Genomic DNA, 24,505 nt, shown 5'->3' with positions numbered 1-24,505 from the left:
TGCACTGCGAGAACCTAACTTCTTTCCTTTTACAAGAGAGCCAGTGTGGTGTAGTGGTTAAGAGCGGTAGTCTCGTAATCTGGGGAACCGGGTTCGTGTCTCTGCTCCTCCACATGCAGCTGCTGGGTGACCTTGGGCCAGTCACGCTTCTCTGAAGTCTCTCAGCCTCACTCACCTCACAGAGTGTTTGTTGTGGGGGAGGAAGGGAAAGGAGAATGTTAGCCGCTTTGAGACTCCTGAAGGGGAGTGAAAGGCGGGATATCAAATCCAAACTCCTCTTCTTCTTACAGCCTGTAGAAATGGTGCTACTTCAGCCATTTGGTGCACATGTAGATACCCCAAGCCTGCAATCTTGTGCTTTAAATTCTGCCTTGATACAATAGGGCGTCCAGCAGCAGCTTCTTTGAATTGATAAAAATATATATTCAGATTTCTTTCCATTGTGTAAAATATCTGGGCCGTGTGCCACAAGCAGTACAGATGAAAACAGAGCACTAAATGCAGTCAATACAACACAGGATAATTATATTAAAAAAATGTTCTCTGCTGGTGCAAGTCCTTGGTGGTTAATGATCTCTCCCGCAGTTGCTGTGTTCCCCCAGGTTGCTGGAAACGGGTCACTATCCAATTTACTACTAACAGCACACCTGCTTTCTCCTCCCCTCTTCTCTCCTCCCGGCTGCTTGCCTTTCCAGACGATGGACAAAGAATTCAGAAAGTGGATGAAATGGTATGGGAAAAAACATGCAGATTACACAGTGAGTTGAAACGGAACCGCAAACGTTACCTCCCACCAAACCCTGTTGCAAATCACCCTCCTTCCCCCTCTGTTTTGGTGTGGGGTTTTCGGAGGCTACACCTTTGTGTAGGGGCAGAGAACCTTTTCTGGTCTTGTGGGGGGGGCACATGCCAATTGTGGGTGAGCCAGAACGGGCGGACAAACAGATGCGACACCTATGAGACTTTTTCTGCGGAAGGTTACACCTAGGCTACATGCCCACTATACATTAAAGTGCTATGATATCTCCGTAAACAGTCATGGCTTCTTCCCTCAAAGAATTTTGGGAACTGTAGTTTGCTAAGGGGGCTTGGAGATCCCCTTTCCCCTCCCAGAGTTTCGTGGGAAGAGGCATTGATTGCTAAAGCGCTTTGGCAGACCCTCCAAGTGTCCCTATTTTCCAAGGACAGTCCTGGATTTACAGAAGCCGTCCCGGTTTCTGATTTGATCCCGGAATGTCTCACTTTTCCTTTGGCCGTCCCTATTTTTATCGGAGAAAAGTTGGAGGGTATGGAGTTAATGTGACCCCTGAGCTATCTGAAGGCAGCCCTGCATAGGGAAGTTTTTTTTAAAAAATGTTTGATGTTTTAATTTGATGTTTTTATTTTATTTATATATGTTGGAAGCCACCCAGAGTGTCTGGGGCAACCAGGTCAGATGGGAGGGGTATAAATAGTAAAATGACAATAGTAGTAGTAGTAGTAATAATAATAATAATAATAATAATAATAATAATAATAATAATAATAATAATAATAATAATAATTAATAATAGAATAGGACTTGCCTATTTTCATCAGAGAAATGTTGGAGGGTTTGGTTCTTGGGGGGTGGGGAATGCAATGACTGTTTAAAGTGGTGTTACAGTGCTTGAAAATTGTACAATGTGGACGGAGCCCTAGTCCATGCAGCTGCCATAGGTTCTACACATTCATCTCTCCCTGCAGGCAAACAAGAGGAAGGCAAAAGCACTCGGGGGTGTGGGGGTGTGGCAGAGGGTCAGAGAGAGGACACGAGTCCTGAGAGCTTGGAGGGCCCCATTCAGCCTACAGACTCGAGGTTTCCCACCTCACACACACCCTAGGTCACTAGAAGCCTTGCACCCATCGTCGATGGGGAATTCTAAGAAACAAACCAGTGCAATTATTCAAGGTCCAGACAGCCGTTGTGATTCAAAGTGGTGTTCTGTCATATCCTAGCAAAGGTGGAAACTCTACCACCAGCATCTCAGGAGCCACCATGCAAAATTTGGTTGTAGCAGCAGCAGCAGCAGCAGTAGTAATTTTATTATTTATACCCCGCAGAAGGAAGAGAAAAGAAAATGGCTTTGCAAAATGTATAGTAGGTGATGGCAGCAATAAAATCCATTTAGAAAACGAAAACAAATGGGGTTCTGATTCTCATGCTGCGGAAGGAGGCCGTCCCTGCAAGATTGGCTCAGCCTCTGGATTCCTGCTTGTCCAAAAGCGGCGTTTCCTTTAAGATCCGGATCCTCAGATTATTATTGTTATTATAATTATTGTTATAATGTCTGCAGCCCATCAGACTAAGTTACTCCCAGCCACTCTGGGCGGCTCCCAACAGAGTATTAAAAGCACAATAAAACAGCAAACATTATAAAGTTCCCTAAACAGGGCTTCCCAAATTCAGAGCTTCAGGAGCTCCTTTCTTAAAAGCAAGCAGCCCCTGAACAACTCCACCCTAGAAATTCCTAGGGAATTTCTGCTCCCATTTCCATTATTGAGTTAAGGCTTGAAAGCTTCTCGTTGGCAATTAATGCTGACAGATGGTGCTCCCCCCCCCCCCCGTTTCTTGGCGGTTCCTACTCGGAAGTATCCCCTCCTGAATGCTGGCCAGGTATCTGGGGGGAGCTTAATGACACAGAGCCTATGGGATGTCGGAGCGCTCGAGTGGTTGTTTCCTGTATTCCTCCTCCAATGAGGTCATTCTGCCTCTCTTTCCCTCCCCTGCCCTTTCCCCTCTGAAATGCTCCCCACCTGTCACTTTCCCTTCACTTTCTCTAATGACCAAATAAGTTGTGTGTGTGTGTTTATACGCATTAGATGGCACATCTTGCAAGAGGAAATTAAAATCGGCTGCTTAGCTTAATGACTTTGAGGGTGTGGGAGGGAGAACTTGCGGGATAATTCAGGAGGAGGAGAGAGACATCATCTCAGTCTATCAGCAGCGGCAGCAGCAACAACAACAGCAAATATATCACATCTATCCTCCCAATTCCCTGGGACACGGGGGGCAATGTGGGTTAAACCACAGAGCCTAGGACTTGCCGATCAGGTTGGTGGTTCGAATCCCCGCGACGGGGTGAGCTCCCGTTGCTCGGTCCCTGCTCCTGCCAACCTAGCAGTTTGAAAGCACGTCAAGTGCAAGTAGATAAATAGGTACCACTCTGGCAGGAAGGTAAATGGCGTTTCCGTGCGCTGCTCTGGTTCGCCAGAAGCGGCTTAGTCATGCTGGCCACATGACCTGGAAGCTGTCTGCGGACAAACGCCGGCTCCCTTGGCCAGTAAAGTGAGATGAGCACCACAAGCCCAGAGTTGTCCGCAACTGGACCTAATGGTCAGGGCTTCCTTTACCTATCCTCCCAATTGCTCAAGGTGGTTGCGTACTTCTCCCCAGTTTCTCTTCCTGCCTTTGACACGTTAGGATGGGGCAGGTCGCTCACCACCACTTAGGGCAGGGGTCAGCAAGGTTTATCTTGCCTGGGCCGGATCGTGCGTGCGCCCGTGATTTTTGGCACATGTGCAGACACAGTTTTCGGCATCGGTGCAGACGTGATTTTCGGCACCGCGGAAGCAAGTTCCCACGCTGCGCTGCACCGGTTTAGTGCAGCACGCGAGCGGGAATCTTGGTTCTGGGGCGGCTCGTGGGCCAGTCAAACGACCTCCGCATGCTGCTTCCGGCCCATGGGCCTTAGGTTGCTGACCCCTGACTTAGGGTCTTCAAACCTCCCAAATTGGTACAGCTTTTTCTTGGAGGGGAAAACCCAAGCTGAAGTTGGCATTCTTTTGTGGAGTGCGCGGATAATTTGTTAGTTTCCGCACAGGATTTGGGAGTCACTTGCACAACCCCGCCCAAAAAAAACGTGGTGGGTTTTGGGATGTGAGTCCAGTGCCTTTTTTCCAGGGGGCACTCAAGTGTACGCAGTACCATTCGTCTCTCCCCTCCCCGCGAAAAAGAGAGGCAATTTTAACAGTCTGCTCCTTTTGCAGCAAAAGAAAAAAGAAAAGGTCTGCAAGGTATTAAGCCATTCCGGATTTAACGCTTCTTTTTTCCTCCTGAGCGGGAACTTTTTACCGCTCAGATATTTGAAAAAAAAGAAGAGGAACAATATACCCAAGCCCTCCTCCAACAGCTTCCATAGCTTTGAAACCGAGCCACGTTCCGTAGCTTTGGGTTCCTGCCGCTCTTGAGTGTGTGTCTAAGAAATATTATTATTATTTCAAAAATAGCTGTGTGTGCTTTTCCAGGCAGAACAAACAGGTCTTTGTGAGCCAAGTGTCGTGCTCAGAGAGGGCTCTCGGAATGCATGATTTTTCTCCCTTCCATGTCTGCGTTACGTTACAGCCAGCTAGCCTGGCCACACTTCCCCCCTGCTGCAAACGGAGGGTTTTCTTTTCAGATTTATTTTGGAGACCAGATTTATTTTGGAGTCCAAAACTCCCTTCCCTGCAACCCCCGCCTCCATAGGACCTCCATAGACCGCTGGAAATCTGCCCTTGCTCCTTCTTAATGTCTTTTGCACAGACTCCACTTTCTCTTGGCAGAGTCACACCCCCTGCCTGCTATGAAACGTGATTTCCTTCTGCGGTCTCTGCTGGGTAGACCCTGAGTTGTGGGGAGGTAGGGTGTGTGCAAGGGAACTTGCTTCCTGGCTAAGTTTGGAAAATTCCAGCTGAATTGAAAATCTCCACTGAAACAGGAGTTTGGAGACATCTGGAACGGTGTCACCCGGAATGGTTCATTGACTTGTGCAGGATTCTGGTAGGATTCCAAGCCCCAGTTCAAAGTGCTGCTTCTTAATTCTTTTTCTCCCGCTTGCGAAAGATGGAGGGATCCCTCTGACTAGAAGAGGCATTCTCTCCTGAGAGCAAGGGATGCTGCATATTTAGCTGAGATTCCTGCATTGCAGGGAGTTGGGCTAGATGACCCTTGGGTCCCTTCTAACTTTACAATTCTATGATATATTTTTCCTAGACCCCAGGGATGGGCAACTTCCCTGCAGGGGCTGCTACACTCCAGCTGCCATGGCTGGTGGTCAGGGACAAGGGCTTAGGAGTTCATATGTAAAGCGTCTGGAAAGTCTGGTTTTCAAATTATGTGCAATTTTCTCCCGTTATAGCTCTGCTCCAGAGAGAATGGCACCAAGCGCCTAATGTGAGGTTTACAGTCAGTTTCCGACTTGAGTTGAAATTACTATTCATGCTGCCAATAACATGTTTATTATTAAATTGTATTTTTTTAAAAAAATTAAATTTGTATACCACTCTATATGCCTGCAGGTCTTAGTGCGGTTCACAAGATAAAATCACAATATATATATATAAAACAGAAGAAGAGCAACCTAATAACGCCCCCCCAACCCAACCCCCACATTTTAAAAGGGCATTGGATGTCAATCAGCCAAAGGCCTGGTTAAAGAGGAACATTTTTGCCTGGCATCTAAAGTTGTAAAATGAAGGCGCCAGGTGAGCCTCTCTGGGGAGAGCGTTCCACAAAAGGGGAGCCACCACAGAAAAGGCCCTGTTCTCGTGTTGCCGCCCTCTGGATCTCTCATGGAGGAGGCACACAAAGAAAGGCCTCAGAAGATGATCTCAGGGTCCTGGCAGGTTCATATGGAAAGAGACAGTCCCTGTGGTCCTGAGCCATTTAATACCAATTCTTTTGGCAATATATCTACAATTTGTATCACCAAAAATAGTCAGTAACTGTAATTTTGGGCAGCAAGCTGCAGTTTCTTTAGTAATATTATTTCTTCCAAAATTAAGTTCCAGCAATCTTGCACCAAAATACATTCCCACATTGAATGATAACACGCGGCAAGTTTATCGCGATCCCTCCAACAATTAGCCGACACGGGAGAGAACATTTTCTTTGATTATTGCACATGGATTTGTGGTTTTTTTAACGGAAGAGTCAGCCGCCTTGAACATTCCTCTGCGGAGGCACAGATTTATTCTCATGGATTTGCATAAACAGAGAGCTTTGAGGTGGATATCCTCCAAGCCAGTTGCTGTCTTTTGGCTCCCTCCTTGCCTTGGGAAGATGGAAATATCTGGTGCAGATGGAGCCTCTCCTTTGCTGCTCGCTAAGCAGATTATGTTTCCACCATTGCGACTAGAGAAACAAGACGGGGAAGGTTGGGTGGAGGGGAGGAGACACACAGCAGTTTAATAGGAGCCTGTGTATGTGATGCCTTCTGTTCCGATCTCTCTATTCCCCCCGCACCAAAAACTAGGAAGAGTGTGGTTGAAGATAAGAGGGGTGTGACTTTTCCTTTCGGTCTCCTTGTTTCAGTGCCTTGTCAGTGGCCCAAATATATTCAGAAATCTGTATTCCGGGCTGGTCTTAGGAAGATGTTCCCTCTCCCTCCCTCTTCGGGCATGGTAGCAAGCACAGCTGCATTTTGCCAGGGATGTAAAAGCTGGCTGAGTTAAAACAAGAAAGTCAAACTCCATTTTCTCTCTCTCTTTCTCTCCTCTTCTTAGCTGGAAAGAGGCGACTTCCTCTCGGAAGAATGGCGGGAGAGGATCGCAAACACAAGGTACGGCGCTCTGTCTTTTAACATGGACCCCCCGGCCACAGAATGGGGTACACCTGCTTGTCCTGCCCCCACTTCTTACTCATTGGATGCTAGATATTGCCCCTGTCTCATTTCTTTGCGAGGAGAGAGTGCTGGGTTGCTTAGGGCATCCTGCTCAGGGGCTCACCTGGCTAGTGGTGGCTGTGGTGGTTCCTATTTAACTGTCCTTCACCCTAAGTTCCCAGGGCAGGTTAAAGCAGTTAAAACGGTTTGGAACAACTCACGGCCACAAAGAGATGTGGGTCCTAAAAATATGGACTTTGGGTGTCAAAGGTCTGGGGCAAAAACCTGTGTTTCCTCCAGAAGCTGTGTGCTGAAGGTTCCAATAAGAATAAGAATAAGAATAATTTTATACCCAGGGACCCGTGACCTAGGAACGCGGGTGGCGCTGTGGGTAAAACCTCAGTGCCTAGGACTTGCTGACCGTATGGTCGGCGGTTCGAATCCCTGAGGCGGGGTGAGCTCCCGTCGTTCGGTCCCAGCTCCTGCCCACCTAGCAGTTCGAAAGCACAATTAAGTGCAAGTAGATAAATAGGTACCGCTTTATAGCGGGAAGGTAAACGGCGTTTCCGTGTGCTGCGCTGGTGCTGGCTCGCCAGAGCAGTTTCATCACGCTGGGCACGTGACCCGGAAGTGTCTTCGGACGGCGCCGGCTCACGGGCTCTAGAGCATGAGCACGCAACCCTAGAGTCGGACACGACTGGCCCGTACGGGCAGGGGTACCTTTACCTTTACCTTTTTATACCCCGTGCACCTGGCTCGGTTTCCCCAGGCACTCTGAGTGGCTTCCAACACATATGAAAACTTAATAAAACATTGAACATTAAACATTTCCCAATACAGGGCTGCCTTCAGGTGTCTTCTAAAAGTTGTGTAGTCATTTGTCTCATTGACATCTGATGGGAGCGCATTCCACAGAGTGGGTGCCACCACCGGGAAGGCCCTCTGCCTGGTTGCTTGGAGCTTCCCTTCTCGCCTAGGGTTAGGGAACTGCCAGAAGGCCCTTGGAGCTGGACCTCAGTGTCCAGGCTGATGCACCTCTGTGGGGAAGGAGTTCCAAGGCTTTGGGGCCGCCGCTGAGAAGGCCCTCTCCGCCGGGGCAGCCACCACCCCTGAACTTCTGAGGGAGGTGGAGCTGCCAAGAGGGCCTCTTCTGCTGATCTCGGCACCTGAGAGTGTCTGTAGAGAAGGAAGTGGGCTTTCAGGTACTAAAACCGGGGGGGTGGGAAGTGTCAGGCTTGGATTGGTGTGACCGGGATGTATTTAATGCTTTTAAAAAACCCAGACCATGTTGCTTGGAGCACCGCTGAATTGCAGCAGCATTTCCATGTGGTTGGTCTTTTCTTTCAAGTTATTTTACAAATGCGGAACACATTCCCCTGTATTTTCTGGGGTGGCTTTAGTGAAACCCATGTGAGAGTTGAAAGCTATGTTATGCCTTGCCTTGCCAACAAAGTACATGTGTGTGCAAGTGTGTGCACGTGCATGTGTGCATTCGCGCGCGCACACACACACACACACACACACACACACATGCACCCTTCCCCCCACCCCTTGCAGCAAAAGCAATACCGTGTGTGTCCATGTTTTACTAAAACTCCTCTTACCTTCCAGTGTTATTTTTGTGAATAACTTTGCCTTTGGACCTGAGGTGGATCATCAGCTGAAGGAGCGATTCGCAAACATGAAGGAAGGTAATGAGTTGCGTCCTCTCCACTGGCCTCTCCACTCTTGGGATGAAGTTGTGCTTTTTCAGTTGTGTGGTGGCAGCAGCGAGTATGTTCTTTGTATGTTGGAGGTGGCTGTTCTGCGCGCAATAAACGGGCTTCCTAGAACGGATATAGGCAGGAGCAACTGATGTTGTGTTTCTAGATGTTCCTGAACGCTGGCTCCCTTCAGCCAGCACAGCCAAAGCTCAGGGAGCTATAGCTCATAGATATATGAACGGGGACCCTTGCAATCTGGGAATCACAGCTAAAGAATCCCACTCAACCTCTGTTTAAAATCCTCCATTGTAGGAGAGTTTGCAACCTTCCAAGGGAGTCCGTTCTACTCTCAAGCAGTTGTTAACACCAGGAGGTTGTTTAGCTGGAATCTCGTTTCTTGCAATCTGAATCTGTTGGTTTGGCAGCAGAAAGCAAGCTTGCTCCACCTTCAGATCTTTGAAGGTGGCCATCCTATCCCCTCTCAGTCTCTTCTTTTTCCAGGCTAAATGTACCTAACTCCTTCAACCATTCCTCATCAGGCTCGGTTTCCAGACCCTTGATCGTCTTGGTCTCCCTCCTCTGCCCACCTTCTAGCGTGTCAACATCCTTCTCAACGCCCCCATCCTGTTCTCACAGTGGCCAGCCACTTCCCTTCACCCTCTCTTAAAACAGCCCTATCAGTCCTTGTCTTTGTCCTTCAACAGAAAACTGGCTCAGGTTGATCTCACCTTGTAAAAATTATAACAACCCACAAATGAGGACTTGACACCTGCTCTTGAAATGCGATCTGGTGGCCTTGATGAGTCCTGTGGCTGTGAAACTCCCTCCCAGGCGCTTCTGTTTCAGCCTGCCAGGCTTCTTCGATCTCATGGGTGTTGTCACAGGGAGCAGTTCTCTTCTACAGGTGTCAGGCAAAAGCTTTGTTCTCTTCTCACCCTTTGTCTTGGGGTTTTCCTTCCACCCCAGATGGGTGATTTGGGCCCAATTCTTTGTGTGTGCATGTGCAATTTTTAACTGAATTTTATATAGGGTGAGTCCTTTAAAAGACACCCCGTGGGTACTGATTATACATGTTCCACGGGGCCTCTTTTAAAAGACTCACCCTGTATTAAAACCAAAAATGCCAATTTTTAAGTACATACAGTGGTACCTCGGGTTAAGTACTTAATTTGTTCCGGAGGTCTGTTCTTAACCTGAAACTGTTCTTAACCTGAAGCACCACTTTAGCTAATGGGGCCTCCCGCTGCCGCTGTGCGATTTCTGTTCTCATCCTGAAGCAAAGTTCTTAACCTGAAGCACTATTTCTGGGTTAGCGGAGTCTGTAACCTGAAGCGTATGTAACCTGAAGCGTATGTAACCCGAGGTACCACTGTATATCGCAATATTACACATTCTGGCAGATCTGTGACAATGTTTTTTTCTCTAGTGATTTGACCGAGTAATAGAAAAATACCATAGCTATACAACTAAAAAAACCAAGATGACTATTAACCCATCTGGCAGAATAATATAGGAAGATTGATGTAACAAAAAGCAGAAGGCCGCATTTGGCTGGCATTTTTTTTAATCTACAAATCGGCATCCAGAATAAATCTCCCTCTGACGCAGTGTTGGAAACTCTGATAAAAAAAGCTAGGTGCCAAGTGGCTCCTGAAACCAAGATTACAGTTGCCAAAATGCAATGCCTAGTTACCTCTTTTGGGGCAAGACGGCTCTAAAGTCTTATTTTCTGAAAGAAGGACTGACTGTGATTGATTATCATTTAAGCATCTGGCTAGTTCAGAGGACAACCTTGAGCCAGGTTAAGAGCTCTGAGAATTTAAAGAAGAAAAGTCACTTGATCCAGGGACAGTCCGCACATCTATTGGCCTATTCCATCCTCTTTCTCTTAGTGGTGGCTGCTCCAGCTCAGGCTGCACAGAGAAAGCATTTTGGTTCCAGAAATTATTTCTGATTGCGCAGATGAAATACAACGGATAGAATTCTACAGAATGTTGTTGTTGTTGAATCGTTTAGTCATGTCCGCCTCTTTGTGACCCCCTGGACCAGAGCATGCCAGGCACCTCTGTCTTCCACTGCCTCCCGCAGTTTGGTCAAACTCATGCTGGTAGCTTCGAGAACACTATCCAACCATCTCTTCTCATCTTTTTTATCTCATCATATATCCTATCCCAAAATACCCTTGGCTTTCTTACAAGTCCAGCACCTACATATGGGGGGGGGGGCGGACCAATTTGCTTGTTTACTTCCAGCAGTTTGCTTCCAGCAGTTAGAACACTGTCCCACCATCTCGTCCTCTGTCGTCCCCTTCTCCTTGCGCCCTCCATCTTTCCCAACATCAGGGTCTTTTCCAGGGAGTCTTCTCTTCTCATGAGGTGGCCAAAGTCTTGGAGCCTCAGCTTCACGATCTGTCCTTCCAGTGAGCACTCCTTCCAGTGAGCACTGATTTCCTTAAGAATGGAATTCTACAGGATTGGGAATTACAATCCTGTTCCAGTGATCCCCAGGCATGCACCTCAGATGGTGGAGATACCAGGCACCATTGTGGCGCCCAGGCATGTTCACTTGGTTGCAGGTGGTTGAAAGCCAGGAGCAAAAGGCGCCTGGCTAATTTCAAACACTGCTCTCACGCCAGTGAGATTTTGCCAGAAGCAGCTGCAGCTAGGGCTGGGCCCAGTTTACTAGGGCTGATCTGAATGTTTATGTGTGTGCCTGTGTGTGCCTGTGGTTCGGCTGCTCCAAGATTTATTGCTTAAAAGCTTTCACAATGTTTTTTTGTTCCCCTTTTTTGCTCTTCCTCTCCCTCATTCAGCTCTTCAGACAAAAGGTCTAGCTTTAGATGTGGCAAGTGTTCATGTCCTCTGTATTGCTGTATTTACCTGTGCTGTTGTTGTTTTTAAAAAAGACCGCAAGTACACTTAATTGGTGAATATGGTTCACTAGGCTGGGGGGGCGCTGCTGCAGAACGCCACTGGTCTCTGCCCGCCCTTCTCTGCCCTCGGTATAAAGAGCAATTAACCTGTGACCTAAAAGGAAGCAATTTATATGCAGCCATTAGGGAAGCTTTCTTGAGCCCTGTAAATCACTTCAGATGTTATTTGGGGTGGATAGGGGATCCCTTATCTTCAGATGTCAAGGCCAAACTCCTAATGCCCACAGTTCATATAAAACCATCTGTTCAACTTGGTGAGTCGGGGGGGGGAGAGTTAAGACGGTTTACGTGCAGCACCCACGAACCTCCCTGATGGTAAGATTGTCAAAATGGTTATTAACACGAAATCAAAAGTGCAGGCGGAAAAGAAAGAGGGAAAACATGATTAGAGGAGCAGAGTGCAGTAGCAATACCGTGTTTCCGAAATTAACAGAGAGCAGATAATGTAGAAAAATCAATGCAGCACGAAAAGCCTTTTTTGTTTTTTGTTCCTCAATTTAGTGGGGGAAGAGAGTGACCCGTAAGGAGTGGAATCCCACCCGATGGCAGGGAAATGTTTCAGGTCCTGGAAATGTGTCACTGCGAGTTCTTTCCTCTGCAGTAGCCAGTGTCCACCTATTCTTGCACCGCAGGGCGAGAGGGCCAACTCTTCAGTTTCTTGGCCAAATGCATTCTCTCTGTGGTTTGTTTACTTTTGATTTATGTTCCCTGCCTTTTGTTTGCCTGTGGCTTTTTGATTTTACGTTAGCAAGGAACAATGATTGGGGGAAAGGAGAGATTCCTAAAGCCTTGCCTTTTTGACATAAGAAGGCACAATTTGACCTGTGCCCTTTCCACTGCTTTAGGGTAACTAACGATGGGGCTCTGCTCCTGCTTTTTCCCCTGACAGGTGGCCAGATTGTATCCTCGAAACCTTTTGCACCATTGAACTTTAGAATAAACAGTCGAAACTTGAGTGGTAAGATTAATCTCTCTCTCCCTCCCTATTTTAAAAGTGTGTTAGGTTTTGAACTGAGCGTGAGCAGCTGGGTGTGCCGCCTTTGTGCCTGCTCCCTCGGATGTCCCTGGGCTTGAACTTGTTGGGAGATAACGCCGAGGCCTTGTGCCTTCCCCCAATGCAGTGTCACCCGGGATTCATCACTCCGGTCTCCCGTCACACTGATGCGACCCATATCCTCCTGGGACATGAGCGCACAACTAACAGAGTCCAAAATAGAAGCGTTAGCTTTGGGGTGTAACATCTAATCCTTATTTATTGCAACGAAATCAAACACAACAGTACAAACTAAACAGGGCTCCTCTTTCTCTCTCTTCCTCGGAGAGAACGCTGAAACAAAACATCACTGTGAGAGAACAGTGGGAGGAAGGGAGCAAACAAACAGAGTATCTCCCTTTCCTCTTATATAGCTCTAACAATCAGCAGCTGAAATGCATTACATACAGACACGTGATCCAACAATCCTATAACTGCAGCTTAGGGAGGGGTGAAATCCTAACAGAACTCCCATCATCTAAGAAGAGGCATCTCTACCACCCAGGAAGGGATGCCTGTTCTAAATAGAGACATTCCTAGAATGACAATACTTGGAGGGATGTAGGTTCCCCATCTCTGCTCTAAGAAAAGGCATTCCGTCTTCTCAAGAGGGAATGATACCGCAACGAATGCTAATTCTTAGGTCGGGACAGGAAATTTCTGTGTGTCTCTGATCCCTCTGCCAGATGTTGTCAGAGCCTCCAGTTGTTTTGGGACTACAACTCCCATCATCCCTAGCTAGCAAGACCAGGGGTCAGGGATGATGGGAATTGTAATCCCAAAACAACTGGAGACCCTCGTTTGGGAAGCCCTATGTTAAGAGTCTCAAATCGCAGGACCCCTGACCGTTGACCTTCTACTCAGCCACACCTAGAGATGACCGATATTTGGTGTATGGAAACAGGCTTTTGTTTTTTTAAAAGAACCTAAGAAGAGCTTGCGGGATCAGGCCAATTCTAGTCCAGCATCCTGTTCTTGCAGCGAGACGCCTGTGGGAACCCTGCAAGCAGGACCCCAGCCCAAGAGCTCTCTCGCCTTCTACTGCAGCTGGTAATCAGAAGCACTTACTGCTTCCGGCCATTGTGGCTTGGCAGCCTTCTCCCCCTCCGTCAATTTGCCCAGTCCTCTTTGAAAGCCGTCTAAGTTGCTGTCCACCCCTGGCTCCTGCGGGAATGAGTTCCCTAGTGAAACAGCACGAAGGGTGGGGTGTCACTCTGAAATGTGCTCCGCGGCTGGCGCTCCTGTTTCCTCTTTAACCCTCTCCCATCTTTCTCCTCCCCCAAAAGATATCGGCACTATTATGAGAGTCGTAGAACTGTCACCACTCAAAGGGTCTGTCTCATGGACTGGGAAACCTGTTTCTTACTACCTGCATACTATCGATCGGACCATAGTGAGTAGCTGCACACAGGGCAGTGGGTGGGTGGGTGGGGGGCTGTCCGTGAGGGGGGGGGTGTGAATAAGTTTGTGTATTAATTTATTAGCAAATGGCAGTGCTGAGCATCATCGGCCTAATTTTATTGTGCATTTTTTAAAAAAAGTTTTATTTATTTTCATGGTACAGTAAGCTGGGAAAGTAGCTGTTACAACAGTAAACAACAAATAACATGTCCTGATAAAATTGCAGACTTTCAGCATGCCAACGTGTTAAAAGTTTCATTTGATTACTCTTTAAGAGATCACACCACATTTTCCCATGAGTGCTGAGTGGATTCCTGCCACAGTCTGAACAATTTATGTATTCAGTAAACCTTTGCCATATATTATAAAAGGAAAATGGTTTGTGTTCGCCCTTTGCACCTCTCACCTGGCATGTTAGTTTCTCAGCCAATGCTATTGACCCTACTCTGTTATACCAAGAATCAACGTCCAGCCCAACACCGGTTTTCATGTTGTGCATTTGTGTTCCTGGTGGGGTCAGGAAAGGGCGTGTTACTGTTTTGTTGTTTTGGTTTAATTATTTACTTGTGTTTTATTTTGTATTTCATTCTGTGAACCGCCCAGAGATCTTTGTTGGAGGGCAGCATATAAATTTAATAAATATACACAATAAAAATAAAAGGGGTGGGAGGGGGCAGCAGCAAGCGAAATCCACAAATCTAATTCCGCAGAGAATTAGAATTATGGAATTGTCAAGCTGGAAGGGACCCCAAAGTTCCTGGGTGTTCTGCATAAGGACCCTGACGCCTCTCTTTTGCATTTATTTATTTAGTGGAATTTAGTGGAATTGCTTTTATCTTTGGTGGTTTTAGGTGGCAAGTTCCCCGTCCCCCCCGCCGCCCTGTTTGTTGCTTCTTGCGGTTCCTAAGAACACAGTGTCTGCAGTTTCCCGTTGTGCAGTCATTGCACTGTGATTGTGGTCCATCAACACAAGTTCTGTCCGCTTCTTAGACGCTGCTTTCTGTAAACTATTTTGAGAGTGGTGGGGTTTTCTTCGCTTTTGCTTTTTTACAATCAAGTCCTACATAAATTTCGTAGGAAAAAATAAACAAGACTTCTCATTTTGTTGGTCTCAAGTCGCTAAAAGAGTTAATGCTGGTGTGATGATATTTTAAGGGCGGGTTCTTGGTGGAGTTTTTAGGGAGACGGTGCCTCAATGCTCCTTTGAAACACCTGGAACATCTGAGGAGGTTTATTCGTTTATTCGTTTACTGATCTATTTTTCTTGTCGTTGCTATTTAGCTTGAAAACTACTTCTCTAGTCTCAAAAATCCAAAACTCAGGGTAAGTGGTGTTACAATAGCCGTTTTACTTTTTAAGCCTAATTGCAGTCGTGGAAGCTTCAGAATAGCGCAGCCTCTCCGAGACACATAATGCGGGTGCAAAAGCACTCTTTGAGCACTCCTCTCCCGTGGCTGGTATGCATGGAATCATGGAATTGCAGAGGTGGAGGAGACCCTAAGGAATCATCTGGGCCAGTGTTTCCCACACTCGGGTCTCCAGCTGTTGTTGGACCACGACTCCCATCATCCCTGGCTAGGAGGACCAGTGGTCAGGAATGATGGGAACTGTAGTTCCAAAACAGCTGGAGAACAAAGTGTGGAAATCCCTGATCTAGTCCAAGTCCTCTGATTCAGGAATCACAGTTAAATAATCCCTGATGGGTTGACTATCCAACGTCTGTTTCAAATCTTCCAGTGCCCTATGTTGGAAAGGCTGCGGGGAGATAGGCTCACATTTTCACGCACGGTGGAGTTCCCCATTTTCAAGAGGAGAAATGACACGCTCTTCCTGTGTGTCCTCCACCTCTTATTGTTTGGAAGGAGGGGGGCGTTTTCCTGTCTTTTCTCTCCCCCCCCCCAGCCTTCTCCGTGCTCACGCTCTCAATGTTTACACTCCGCAGGAGGAACAAGAGGCAGCTAGACGTCGCCAGCAACGAGAAAGCAAGAGCAACACCACCACGCCAACAAAGGCCCAAGAGACCAAGGTCTGATCCCACGAATAATCCGCTGTGTGTGGACAGTTGCAGTTTCCTAAAAACCAGGCTCAGGCACACATCAGAGGGGCAGCATGTTTCTGGGTGGTGCTGGGGGGATCCCAACATCTACAACATGACATTTCTTTAAACAAACCTTCCCACCCCCCAATTATATTTTATTAAGTTTCAACATTCTTAACATATACAATCAAAGCTTTTCTCTTATTTTTGTTCCCACCCCGTTTTCCATGTTGTTGTTTCTCCCCTTCTACTGCTCCTTCTATCTATCGAATCACAACCACAATATTATAATCTACTTACTTCTGTTGCTCATGGCTCAAATCCAGCCGTGAGTTCATCATACTGTAATATTTCTTTAAATAGTCTTTTCAAACAAGGTGTTTTTAAAAAATTGAAATCGGAAGTACAGGCAAACAAGCACCTCCCCCCAGTAACCAGCCCTTCCCATAAGTATAGCACAAGACTCTAGTCCTCATGCCTCTGGGAGCAACAGAGAGCCCTTGGGCAACTTCTCAAGGAAGGGCTTCTGCTTTTCCTGGGTTTCGTGTCCTCTTATTTATCTGTTTGTTGAACAAAGGACTATGGTGCTGAAGAAGAGGCAGCCCCCGGGGCCAACGCCATCAAAAAGCCATCTCCGTCCAAAGCCCGCAAGAAGAAGCTGAGCAAGAAGGGGAGGAAAATGGCCGGCAGGAAGCGCGGGCGCCCCAAGAAGATGAACATTGTGAGCTCAGAGCGCAAGCCCAAGAGGAACCAGACCGCCCTGGAGCTCCTCCACGCTCAGACCGTTTCGCAGGCCTGCTCGTCTTCTCAGGGTGAGCTGCCAAGTTGTTTGGTGTTAGCTGGCCACCTGCCACCCTTCATGTTGTGGCGTGGGCTATTATTAATTAATTGAATTTATATACCGCCCTATACCCAGAGGTCTCAGGGCGGTTTACAGAATAAAGCTACCGTATTTTTCGCTCTATAAGACGCACTTTTCCCCTCCTAAAAAGTAAGGAGAAATGTGTGTGTGTCTTATGGAACAAATGTAGGCTGTGCAGCTATCCCAGAAGCCAGAACAGCAAGAGGGAGCGCTGCGCAGCTGTTCTCGCTGTTCTAGCTTCTGGCTTAGCCTCTTCCAGGCAGGGAGAGCCTTCACCCCGCTGCCCTTCGGAGGCTTTGCATGGCTATCCTATCCCTGGCTTTTGCGGGAGGTGGGGGGAAAGCCAGGAGGCTTGCTTTTGCTGAAGCCAGGAGGGCAAGGGGGATCGGTGCGCACCGATCCCGCTTGCTCTCCTGGCTTCAGGGATGGCCCCGCAAAGCCTCCTGAGCGAAGAGGGAGGGGCGCTCCCTCTTCGCTCAGGAGGCTTTGCGTTGCTTTCTTATATCTTGTTTTCCTCCCCTAAAAACTAGGTGTGTCTTATGGTTGGGTGCGTCTAATAGAGCGAAAAATTCGGTAATTTAAAAGGTGTTACTTTCCTTAAATGTGCACTTGGATTTTGCTCCTACCAGGGCTGGGCAGTATCTGGCCTTCAGCACCGTGATATATCACCAGCTAAACATCACAATATTCCGACATATCATGATGTCTGGAATAAGGATGGAGCTGGTTTTCAACATCGTGATATACTGATGCATCTCATTGTCTGAAATAAGGGCGGAGCTAGGTAGAGGCATTGGCTGGCTTCACGGATTCCCCACACCCTGATTTTTTCTTGTGATTCGCTGCCCCCCGCAGGAGTCAGGGGAGAGCTGAGCTGGCAGAGTTAACGGGGGGCTGCAGGAATCTAGAGAAGCATTGGCTACTTCACATTTCCCCCCCACATATTGTGTGTGTGTGTGTCCTGTTCCCTGAGTGGCTAGCAGTCCTGAGCCATTTACGGCTTCATAGGTAGGCTTGGTGATGAGCCCTCACCAGTGTTTGATTGTATTCAACCACATCTTTCCTCCACTTGTGGTTCAAACCATCTCCCAGCTTGTTTCCTCGCCACAAATCCACAACCTCCTGTTTTCCTTGGGTGGGGCTTCTAAAGCAAAGTGAGGAACTTAATGCCTTGCGTCATCTCCCTTTCAGATGCTTACAGGTCACCTCGTAGTCCGTATTACCAACTACCTCCTAAAGTGCAGCGGCATTCGTCAAACCAGCTGTTGGTGACCCCCACCCCGCCTGCACTCCAGAAGCTGCTAGGTAAGAGGGCTTCCCCCCTCCTCGATGAGCAGGCCAACCCACATGGTCGGTGTGGGAGGGTGTGGGTGTGTTCAGGTTTGTGCAAAAAAGGAAGTGTGAGACTTCAGCACCCTGGACAGCTCCATGGAGGCTTCAGGCTAGATGCTCCATATGAGCGGAGCTCAAATATTGTTTCAGCACCAGCCCTTGGGGGACTTGAATAGGACCTGTGACTCTGTCTTCAGTAGCACCATGGACAGCTCATATAGGGCTCAGGCTAGAGATTCCATATAAAGGGAGCTCAGATATTGTTTCAGCACCAGAGGTCCTCGGACTGAGCGCTTAAATAGGAGCTGCAGCTGTCTCTGAGTCACCAGCTCATTTAAAGGAGTCTGGACCGCTGTTCTACTGAGACAGGGATGGGGGAGGCTGGTCCTGAATGCAAGGCTGTCGTTGACGATGTTCTTCTGTTCTCCATCTCCTCTGGTCTGAACGCAGATTCGTTCAAGATCCAGTACATGCAGTTCATGACGTACATGAAGACTCCTCAATACAAGGCGAACCTTCAGCAGTTACTGGAACAGGAAAAGGTAAGGAGACAAACTTCCTTTCGGCAGCTGTGTAGGATCTTCCTTTTAAGCCTGATCAGGTAGTTTTTCTGAGTAGAAATGCAATCGCCCCTTTTGGAATTTGGAACTCAACCCTTGGCCCTGAGAAGCAACAAAGCTCTGTTGATTTAAGCTCTTGCGGAATGATATAATTAGCACAATTTTGAAAAGTCAAGCGAGAGGCTGTAATGGAATCTACAGCTGCTGCCTTGCAGCAGTTCTCAGTTTTCTTACCTTTGAAGCTTGAAACAGAATGAACGTAAATACCGTATTTTTTGCTCTATAAGACTCACTTTTTCCCTCCTAAAAAGTAAGGGGAAATGTGTGTGCGTCTTATGGAGCGAATGCAGGCTGCGCCGCTATCCCAGAAGCCAGAACAGCAAGAGGGATTGCTGCTTTCACTGCGCAGCGATCCCTCTTGCTGTTCTGGCTTCTGAGATTCAGAATATTTTTTTTCTTGTTTTCCTCCTCCAAAAACTAGGTGCATCTTGTGGTCTGGTGCGTCTTATAGAGCAAAAAATACGGTAATTTGAGATGTTTGGAGAAACTGTAATTGTCATACAACAGTGCCTTACAACTCATATTGTAAAAGGGTTCATTACACATGCAGTTTTGCTTTATCTACTTACAAATCCCTTTTTGTACCATTTCTTTACACTGGATGCTGTACGCACCTGTTAACCTTGTTGTGTCCCCACCCTCTCCTGTCCCTGCTTCTGTTCTAGGAGAAGAATACTCAACTTCTGGGGAAGGCCCAACAGTTGTTTACTCACTGTCAGGCTCAGAAGGAAGAAATCAAGCGGTTGTTCCAGCAGAAACTGGATGAGGTAGGAGTGGGGAGTGGCCTGGCCAGGGTGGGGGGGGGGGGAGAGACAGAGAGAGAGACAGAGAATGCCCTCTGCAAAGCATGTGTTGTTGTTGTTGTTTACAGTGGTTCCTCTGGTTACGAACTTAATTTGTTCCGGAGGTCCGTTCTTAACCTGAAACTGTTCTTAACCTGAGGTACCACTTTAGCTAATGGGGCCTCCCGCCGCCGCTGCGCCACCGCGCGGTTTCTGTTCTCATCCTGAAGCAAAGTTCTTAACCCAAGGTACCACTTCTGGGTTAGGGGAGTCTGTAACCCGAAGTGTTTGTAACCCGAGGTACCACTGTAGTAATATTTATTCTACCCCAGCCACTCTGGGCGGCTTCCAGCCTATATAAAAAGATAACAAAACATCAAACATTAAAAAGCTTCCCTATACACAGCTACCTTCAAATGTCTCCAGAAAGTTGTCTTGGTGTTTATTTCCTTGATATCTGAAGGGAGGGTATTCCACAGGGAGGGTGCCACCACCGAGAAGGCCCTCTGCCTTGTTCCCTGTATCCTCACTTCTCGCAGTAAGCGAACTGCCAGAAGGCCCTCGAAGGAGGACCTCCATGTTATAGCTTGATTGTAACTACATATGACTATCCTCCATAGTCTTACATTCAGACATTAACTGATATATCTCTTGTCACCATGGATGTGCTTTCTGCACCTGACTATTTATTAATCTGGCATATCACGTCTGTAAAACCCTCTGTCTCACTTTTCCCAAGGCCTCTGGCAGTCAGGTCAGGACCATTCTACATTCCATCTTCACTTCTCCACTTTTTCCAAGTCCTCTGGTTAATGGGTTAATTGCCCTCTTACCCATGCCCATAGCATAGCTGATCTTCCTTGCAGCTGGTATTTTTTATTGCTCTTTCCCTTCAGGCCACATCTAGATTGCACACACCAAACCCATTTCTGGCCTGGAGTCACAGTACAATGGTCTTTGTGCAAGCTGTACGGGGGCCCGCACATCCCAGATCGTTATCCCCTCCCTATCTCTGTGCAAAAAGATCAGATCTGAAGAGCACCCTGCCCCATGCATTGGTCCTGATATCAATCAGGACAGGACAATTTTAGACACATCACCGTATTTTTTGCTCTATAAGACGCACCCGACCATAAGATGCACCTAGTTTTTAGAGGTGCATGCTCACGTACTTCTTGTGGGCTTCCCACAGGCATCAAGCTGGCCACTGTGTGGCCACAGTGCTGGCCACTGTCTCTGCGCAGCGCCTCTCCTGCGAAGCGGGAGGAGGAACAGATAGGAGGAACATAGGAGGAACAGAGAGGGAGAGCTGTGCAGCGCCCCTTCAGCGAAGCGGGAGGAGGAACAGAATGGGCTCTGTTCCTCTTCCCGCTTCACAGGAGAGGCACATCGCTGAAGAGGCACTGCGCAGCTCTCCCTCTCTGCGCAGCGCCATTCGCTCCATAGGACCCACTCACATTTCCCCTTACTTTTTAGGAGGGAAAAAGTGTGTCTTATGGAGCGAAAAATACAGTAAATCTGTCTGGGTCAGATTTAGCGTCTTTCACTGTACAGTCCCAGGGCGGCTTGCAGCAACGAAGCATACGTTTACCAAACAAAGGGATAGTTACCACCACGAAGTAATAAAGATGTAATCCTGAGTCCCTCTAGGCAAGCCCCCCCAAGGGTATGCTCAAGACCATCAGCCCAGAAAAGGGGAGACTGTAACACAGTGGGCTGGGTGGTCTCTGCAGCAGCTGCAGTAACAGGGTCATGGCTTCCTGAGTTGGCATGGAAAGGGTCACGAGGAGAAGACAAGCCGTTCGTTTTTTGTTTTCCTGAACTTCCTCCCTGCTCCCAAACTGATGCTCGCTGTTTTATGTCTCCGGGATGATGCTGGGTGGGGGTCTAACCATGTTCTGTCCCCCCACCAACCTAGCTGGGTGTTAAGGCACTGACGTACAACGACCTTATCCAAGCCCAGAAGGAGATCTCTGCTCACAACCAGCAGCTGAAGGAGCAGACCAAGCAGCTGGAGAAAGACAATGGCGAGCTCAGGAACCAGAGTTTGCAGCTGGTGCGTCCTCCCCAACGGGAATCCCAGCGTCTCGGGGCTGGGGGCTGGGGGGGCTCACGTCCAAACTCACCCTCCTTGTCTGTCTCCCCCATATCCTAGCTGAAGGCCAGGTGCGAAGAGCTGAAGCTGGACTGGTCGACGCTGTCGCTGGAGAATCTGCTCAAGGAAAAGCAAGCACTGAAAAACCAGATCTCTGAGAAACAGAAGCATTGCCTGGAGCTGCAGGTAGGGTTTCGTGGAATCGTAGGACCAGAGTGTTGGAAGACGCCCCAACCCAGGCGTAACCAATTTGTGCATTGCACATAAACTTCCCGATTTCCACCCTCCCCATTTTTTCTTTTTAAAGATCAGCATCGTGGAACTTGAGAAGAGTCAGCGGCAGCAGGAGCTGCTGCAGTTGAAGTCCTACATGCCTCCCGACGACTCGCTCGCCCACCCGCGCCACAAGCGCCACCCGAGCCGAGAGGCGGAGCCTGATCACAGCACCTTCCACCCTGAGCTGGAGTGCTCCAAGTTCCCCGCGGGCCCCCACCTGAACGGCATGAGCCCCGAGCTGTCCATGAACGGCCACGCCACGCCCTACGAGATCCACGCCGCTCTTGGCCGCCCAGCCTCCTCGTCCTCCTCATCCTCCTCCTCCAAGCAGGGCACCCCCCAGTACCCGGCTTCCCACCTGGACCAAGACATAGTCCCCTGCACGCCCAGCCACAGTGGCAGGCAGAAGCCGGACAAGGCCTCTAGCTTGTCCTTGCCGGATTACACCCGCTTCTCCCCGGCCAAGATCGCCCTCCGCAGGCATCTGAACCAGGACCACGTGGGCAGCGGGAAAGCCGCGCCCGCTGAGAACCACCAGAGGTGAGGGAGGGGTCAGCAGCAGAGGGGCTTGGGGGAAGCGAGGGGTCCTTTTGGGGCAGCTCCCGCCTCCCACGTGCTCCCCTCTCCAGGCTGCCCTTTGCCAAGTACCACGGACAGAAGGAGGTGCTCGCTCTCACTTGCCAGTTCATAGAATCATAGAACTGTAGAGCTGGAAGGGACCCCAAGGGTCATCTAGGCCCACCCCTGCAATGCTAAAGCATCCCTGGCAGATGGCCATCCAACCTCTGCTTAAAAGCCCCCAAGGAAGCAAGAGTCGGCAACCTCCTGAGGGAGACCATTCCCCTGTTGAGAATGCCTCTTCCTGATGTTGAGTCGCAATCTCCTTCCTTGTAACCTGAAGCCATGGGTTCGAGTCCTGCCCTCCAGAGCAGGAGGAAGCAAGCCGGCCCCCTCTTCCATGTCCCAAGTTCTGGCAGCCTTCTTCGACGCAACCAGGGCTTTGGAGGAAGGGTTTGTGTTTCCCCATCAAATACTGCTGAATACTGACATGCCACGGTTGGTGTGGAGCCTGCCTGCCCAAAACCCAGATGGCACTAGGCGCCAACATCCCTTCATCCCTGGCCATTGGCCATGCTGGCTGCTAGGAGTCCAGGAACATCTGGAGGGCTCCAGGTTTCCCCATATCTAATCTAGTAGTAGTAGTAGTAAATAATGATGATGATGATAATAATAATTAATAATAGTATTTGTACCCCGCTCATCTGACTGGGTTGCCCCAGACACTCTGGGTAGCTTCCAACACATATGAAAACATAATATATACAAGCCAGGCACCAAATGGCTACTTAAGCCAAGGTTACAGTCGCCAAAATGGAATGCCTATTTGCCATTTGGGGGCAAGATGACTTGAAAGTCTTATTTTTCAATGGGTGGACTGACTGTGATGGATTCTCAGTTAAACATCTGTCTAGTTCAGAGGACAACCTTGAGCCAGGTTAAGAGAATTTAAAGGAAAAAAGTCCCTTGATCCAGGGACAGTTTGCATATCACCTCTTTTTTTCTTAATGGTGACACGAACCATTCATAACTTAAGAATATCCTTCCCAACTCTGAGCAGGGCAGTGGGGGAAGCAAAGACAAGTGACAACAATTTGCTATAATGCTCTTCACTGCTTCTGCTCAGGCTGCACTGAAAAAGCATTTTGGTTGCTGAAATTCATTCCGATTGTGCAGATGAAATATAACTGATGGAATTCTACAGGATGGGACCTTAGTGTGTGAAAACAGGTCCAGATGCAAGGATCCCCAGATGGTGGAGACGTCAGGCGCCATCCTGGCTCCCAGGCATCTTCACTTGGTCACAAGTGACCAATAGCCAGGTGCAAAATGCGCCTGGCAACTGGTGAATTTTGAACACTGCTTGGGATATGTCGTGATGAAAGGCAGGATGTCTCTCTTAACAAACGATGAATGCTTTCCAATTCAAAGTGTTGGTGCTGACCTATAAAGCCCTAAATGGCCTCAGTCCAGTACACCTGAAGGAGCGTCTCCACCCCCATCGTTCAGCCCGGACACTGAGGTCCAGCACCGAGGACCTTCTGGCGGTTCCCTCGTTGCGAGAAGCCAAGTTACAGGGAACCAGGCAGAGGGCCTTCTCGGTTGTGGCACCCGCCCTGTGGAACGCCCTCCCACCAGATGTCAAAGAGAACAGCAACTACCAGACTTTTAGAAGACATCTGAAGGCAGCCCTGTTTAGGGAAGCTTTTAATGTTTAATAGGTTATTGTATTTTAATATTCTCTTGGAAGCTGCCCAGAGTGGCTGGGGAAACCCAGCCAAATGGGCGGGGTATAAATGATAAATAATAATAATTATTATTTCCTTTTGGCAGGACTGAGCACGTGAAAGAGAACGGCCTCACCTTTTCAAGCCCTGCGATGCCTAACGGCCTGAAGATGAGCCCTCAGGAACCCCAGCCCCCTTCTCCGGCAGCCTTGTCAGTAGCCAATGAGAAGGTAAGGAAGTCGCAAGGGGGGCGGTCCCTGAGCCTCCGGGTGCAGCTTCCATAAAGTTGACTTCCCGGGAGTATTCAACTGTGTGGTGTGTGGTTTTTTGGGGGGGAACTGAGCTGTACCAAATGTTAAGTGAACCTTAGTCAATGCTAAGTGAACTATGGGTTGTCTCCAGTGCAGTATAAATAATTACTAATGTGAAGATCCAAATTTGGAGCAAGTACTCTTTGGTGAGAGATTATTTTGATTATTTACTGAATTTATATACCGTCCTATACCCGGAGGTCTCAGGGCAAGAACCCCAGTAGAGATTAAAA

The 24,505-nt window shown here is 48.4% G+C and overlaps 1 protein-coding gene across 4 annotated transcripts in view; it reads left to right on the top strand.

Annotated features, from left to right (window-relative positions):
- The window catches only part of DOT1L (DOT1 like histone lysine methyltransferase), a 72,331-nt gene that overhangs the window by 25,300 nt on the left and 22,526 nt on the right, over positions 1-24,505 (top strand). For all 4 annotated transcript variants that reach the window (XM_083594351.1, XM_083594352.1, XM_083594350.1 and 1 more), the window contains exons 7-21: positions 696-758; positions 6,505-6,560; positions 8,214-8,293; positions 12,127-12,195; positions 13,557-13,663; positions 14,953-14,994; positions 15,614-15,697; positions 16,287-16,521; positions 17,763-17,876; positions 18,354-18,445; positions 19,189-19,290; positions 21,224-21,361; positions 21,461-21,586; positions 21,708-22,216; positions 24,068-24,191. In XM_083594351.1, the coding sequence (XP_083450477.1) occupies positions 696-758; positions 6,505-6,560; positions 8,214-8,293; positions 12,127-12,195; positions 13,557-13,663; positions 14,953-14,994; positions 15,614-15,697; positions 16,287-16,521; positions 17,763-17,876; positions 18,354-18,445; positions 19,189-19,290; positions 21,224-21,361; positions 21,461-21,586; positions 21,708-22,216; positions 24,068-24,191 (1,941 nt within the window). The remainder of the gene's footprint in view (positions 1-695; positions 759-6,504; positions 6,561-8,213; positions 8,294-12,126; positions 12,196-13,556; positions 13,664-14,952; positions 14,995-15,613; positions 15,698-16,286; positions 16,522-17,762; positions 17,877-18,353; positions 18,446-19,188; positions 19,291-21,223; positions 21,362-21,460; positions 21,587-21,707; positions 22,217-24,067; positions 24,192-24,505) is intronic.

The sequence above is a fragment of the Podarcis filfolensis genome (assembly GCF_964270895.1).
Source record: "Podarcis filfolensis genome assembly, chromosome: 18".
NCBI classification, from domain to species: domain Eukaryota; kingdom Metazoa; phylum Chordata; class Lepidosauria; order Squamata; family Lacertidae; genus Podarcis; species Podarcis filfolensis.
This window is presented reverse-complemented; position numbering and strand designations above follow the sequence as displayed.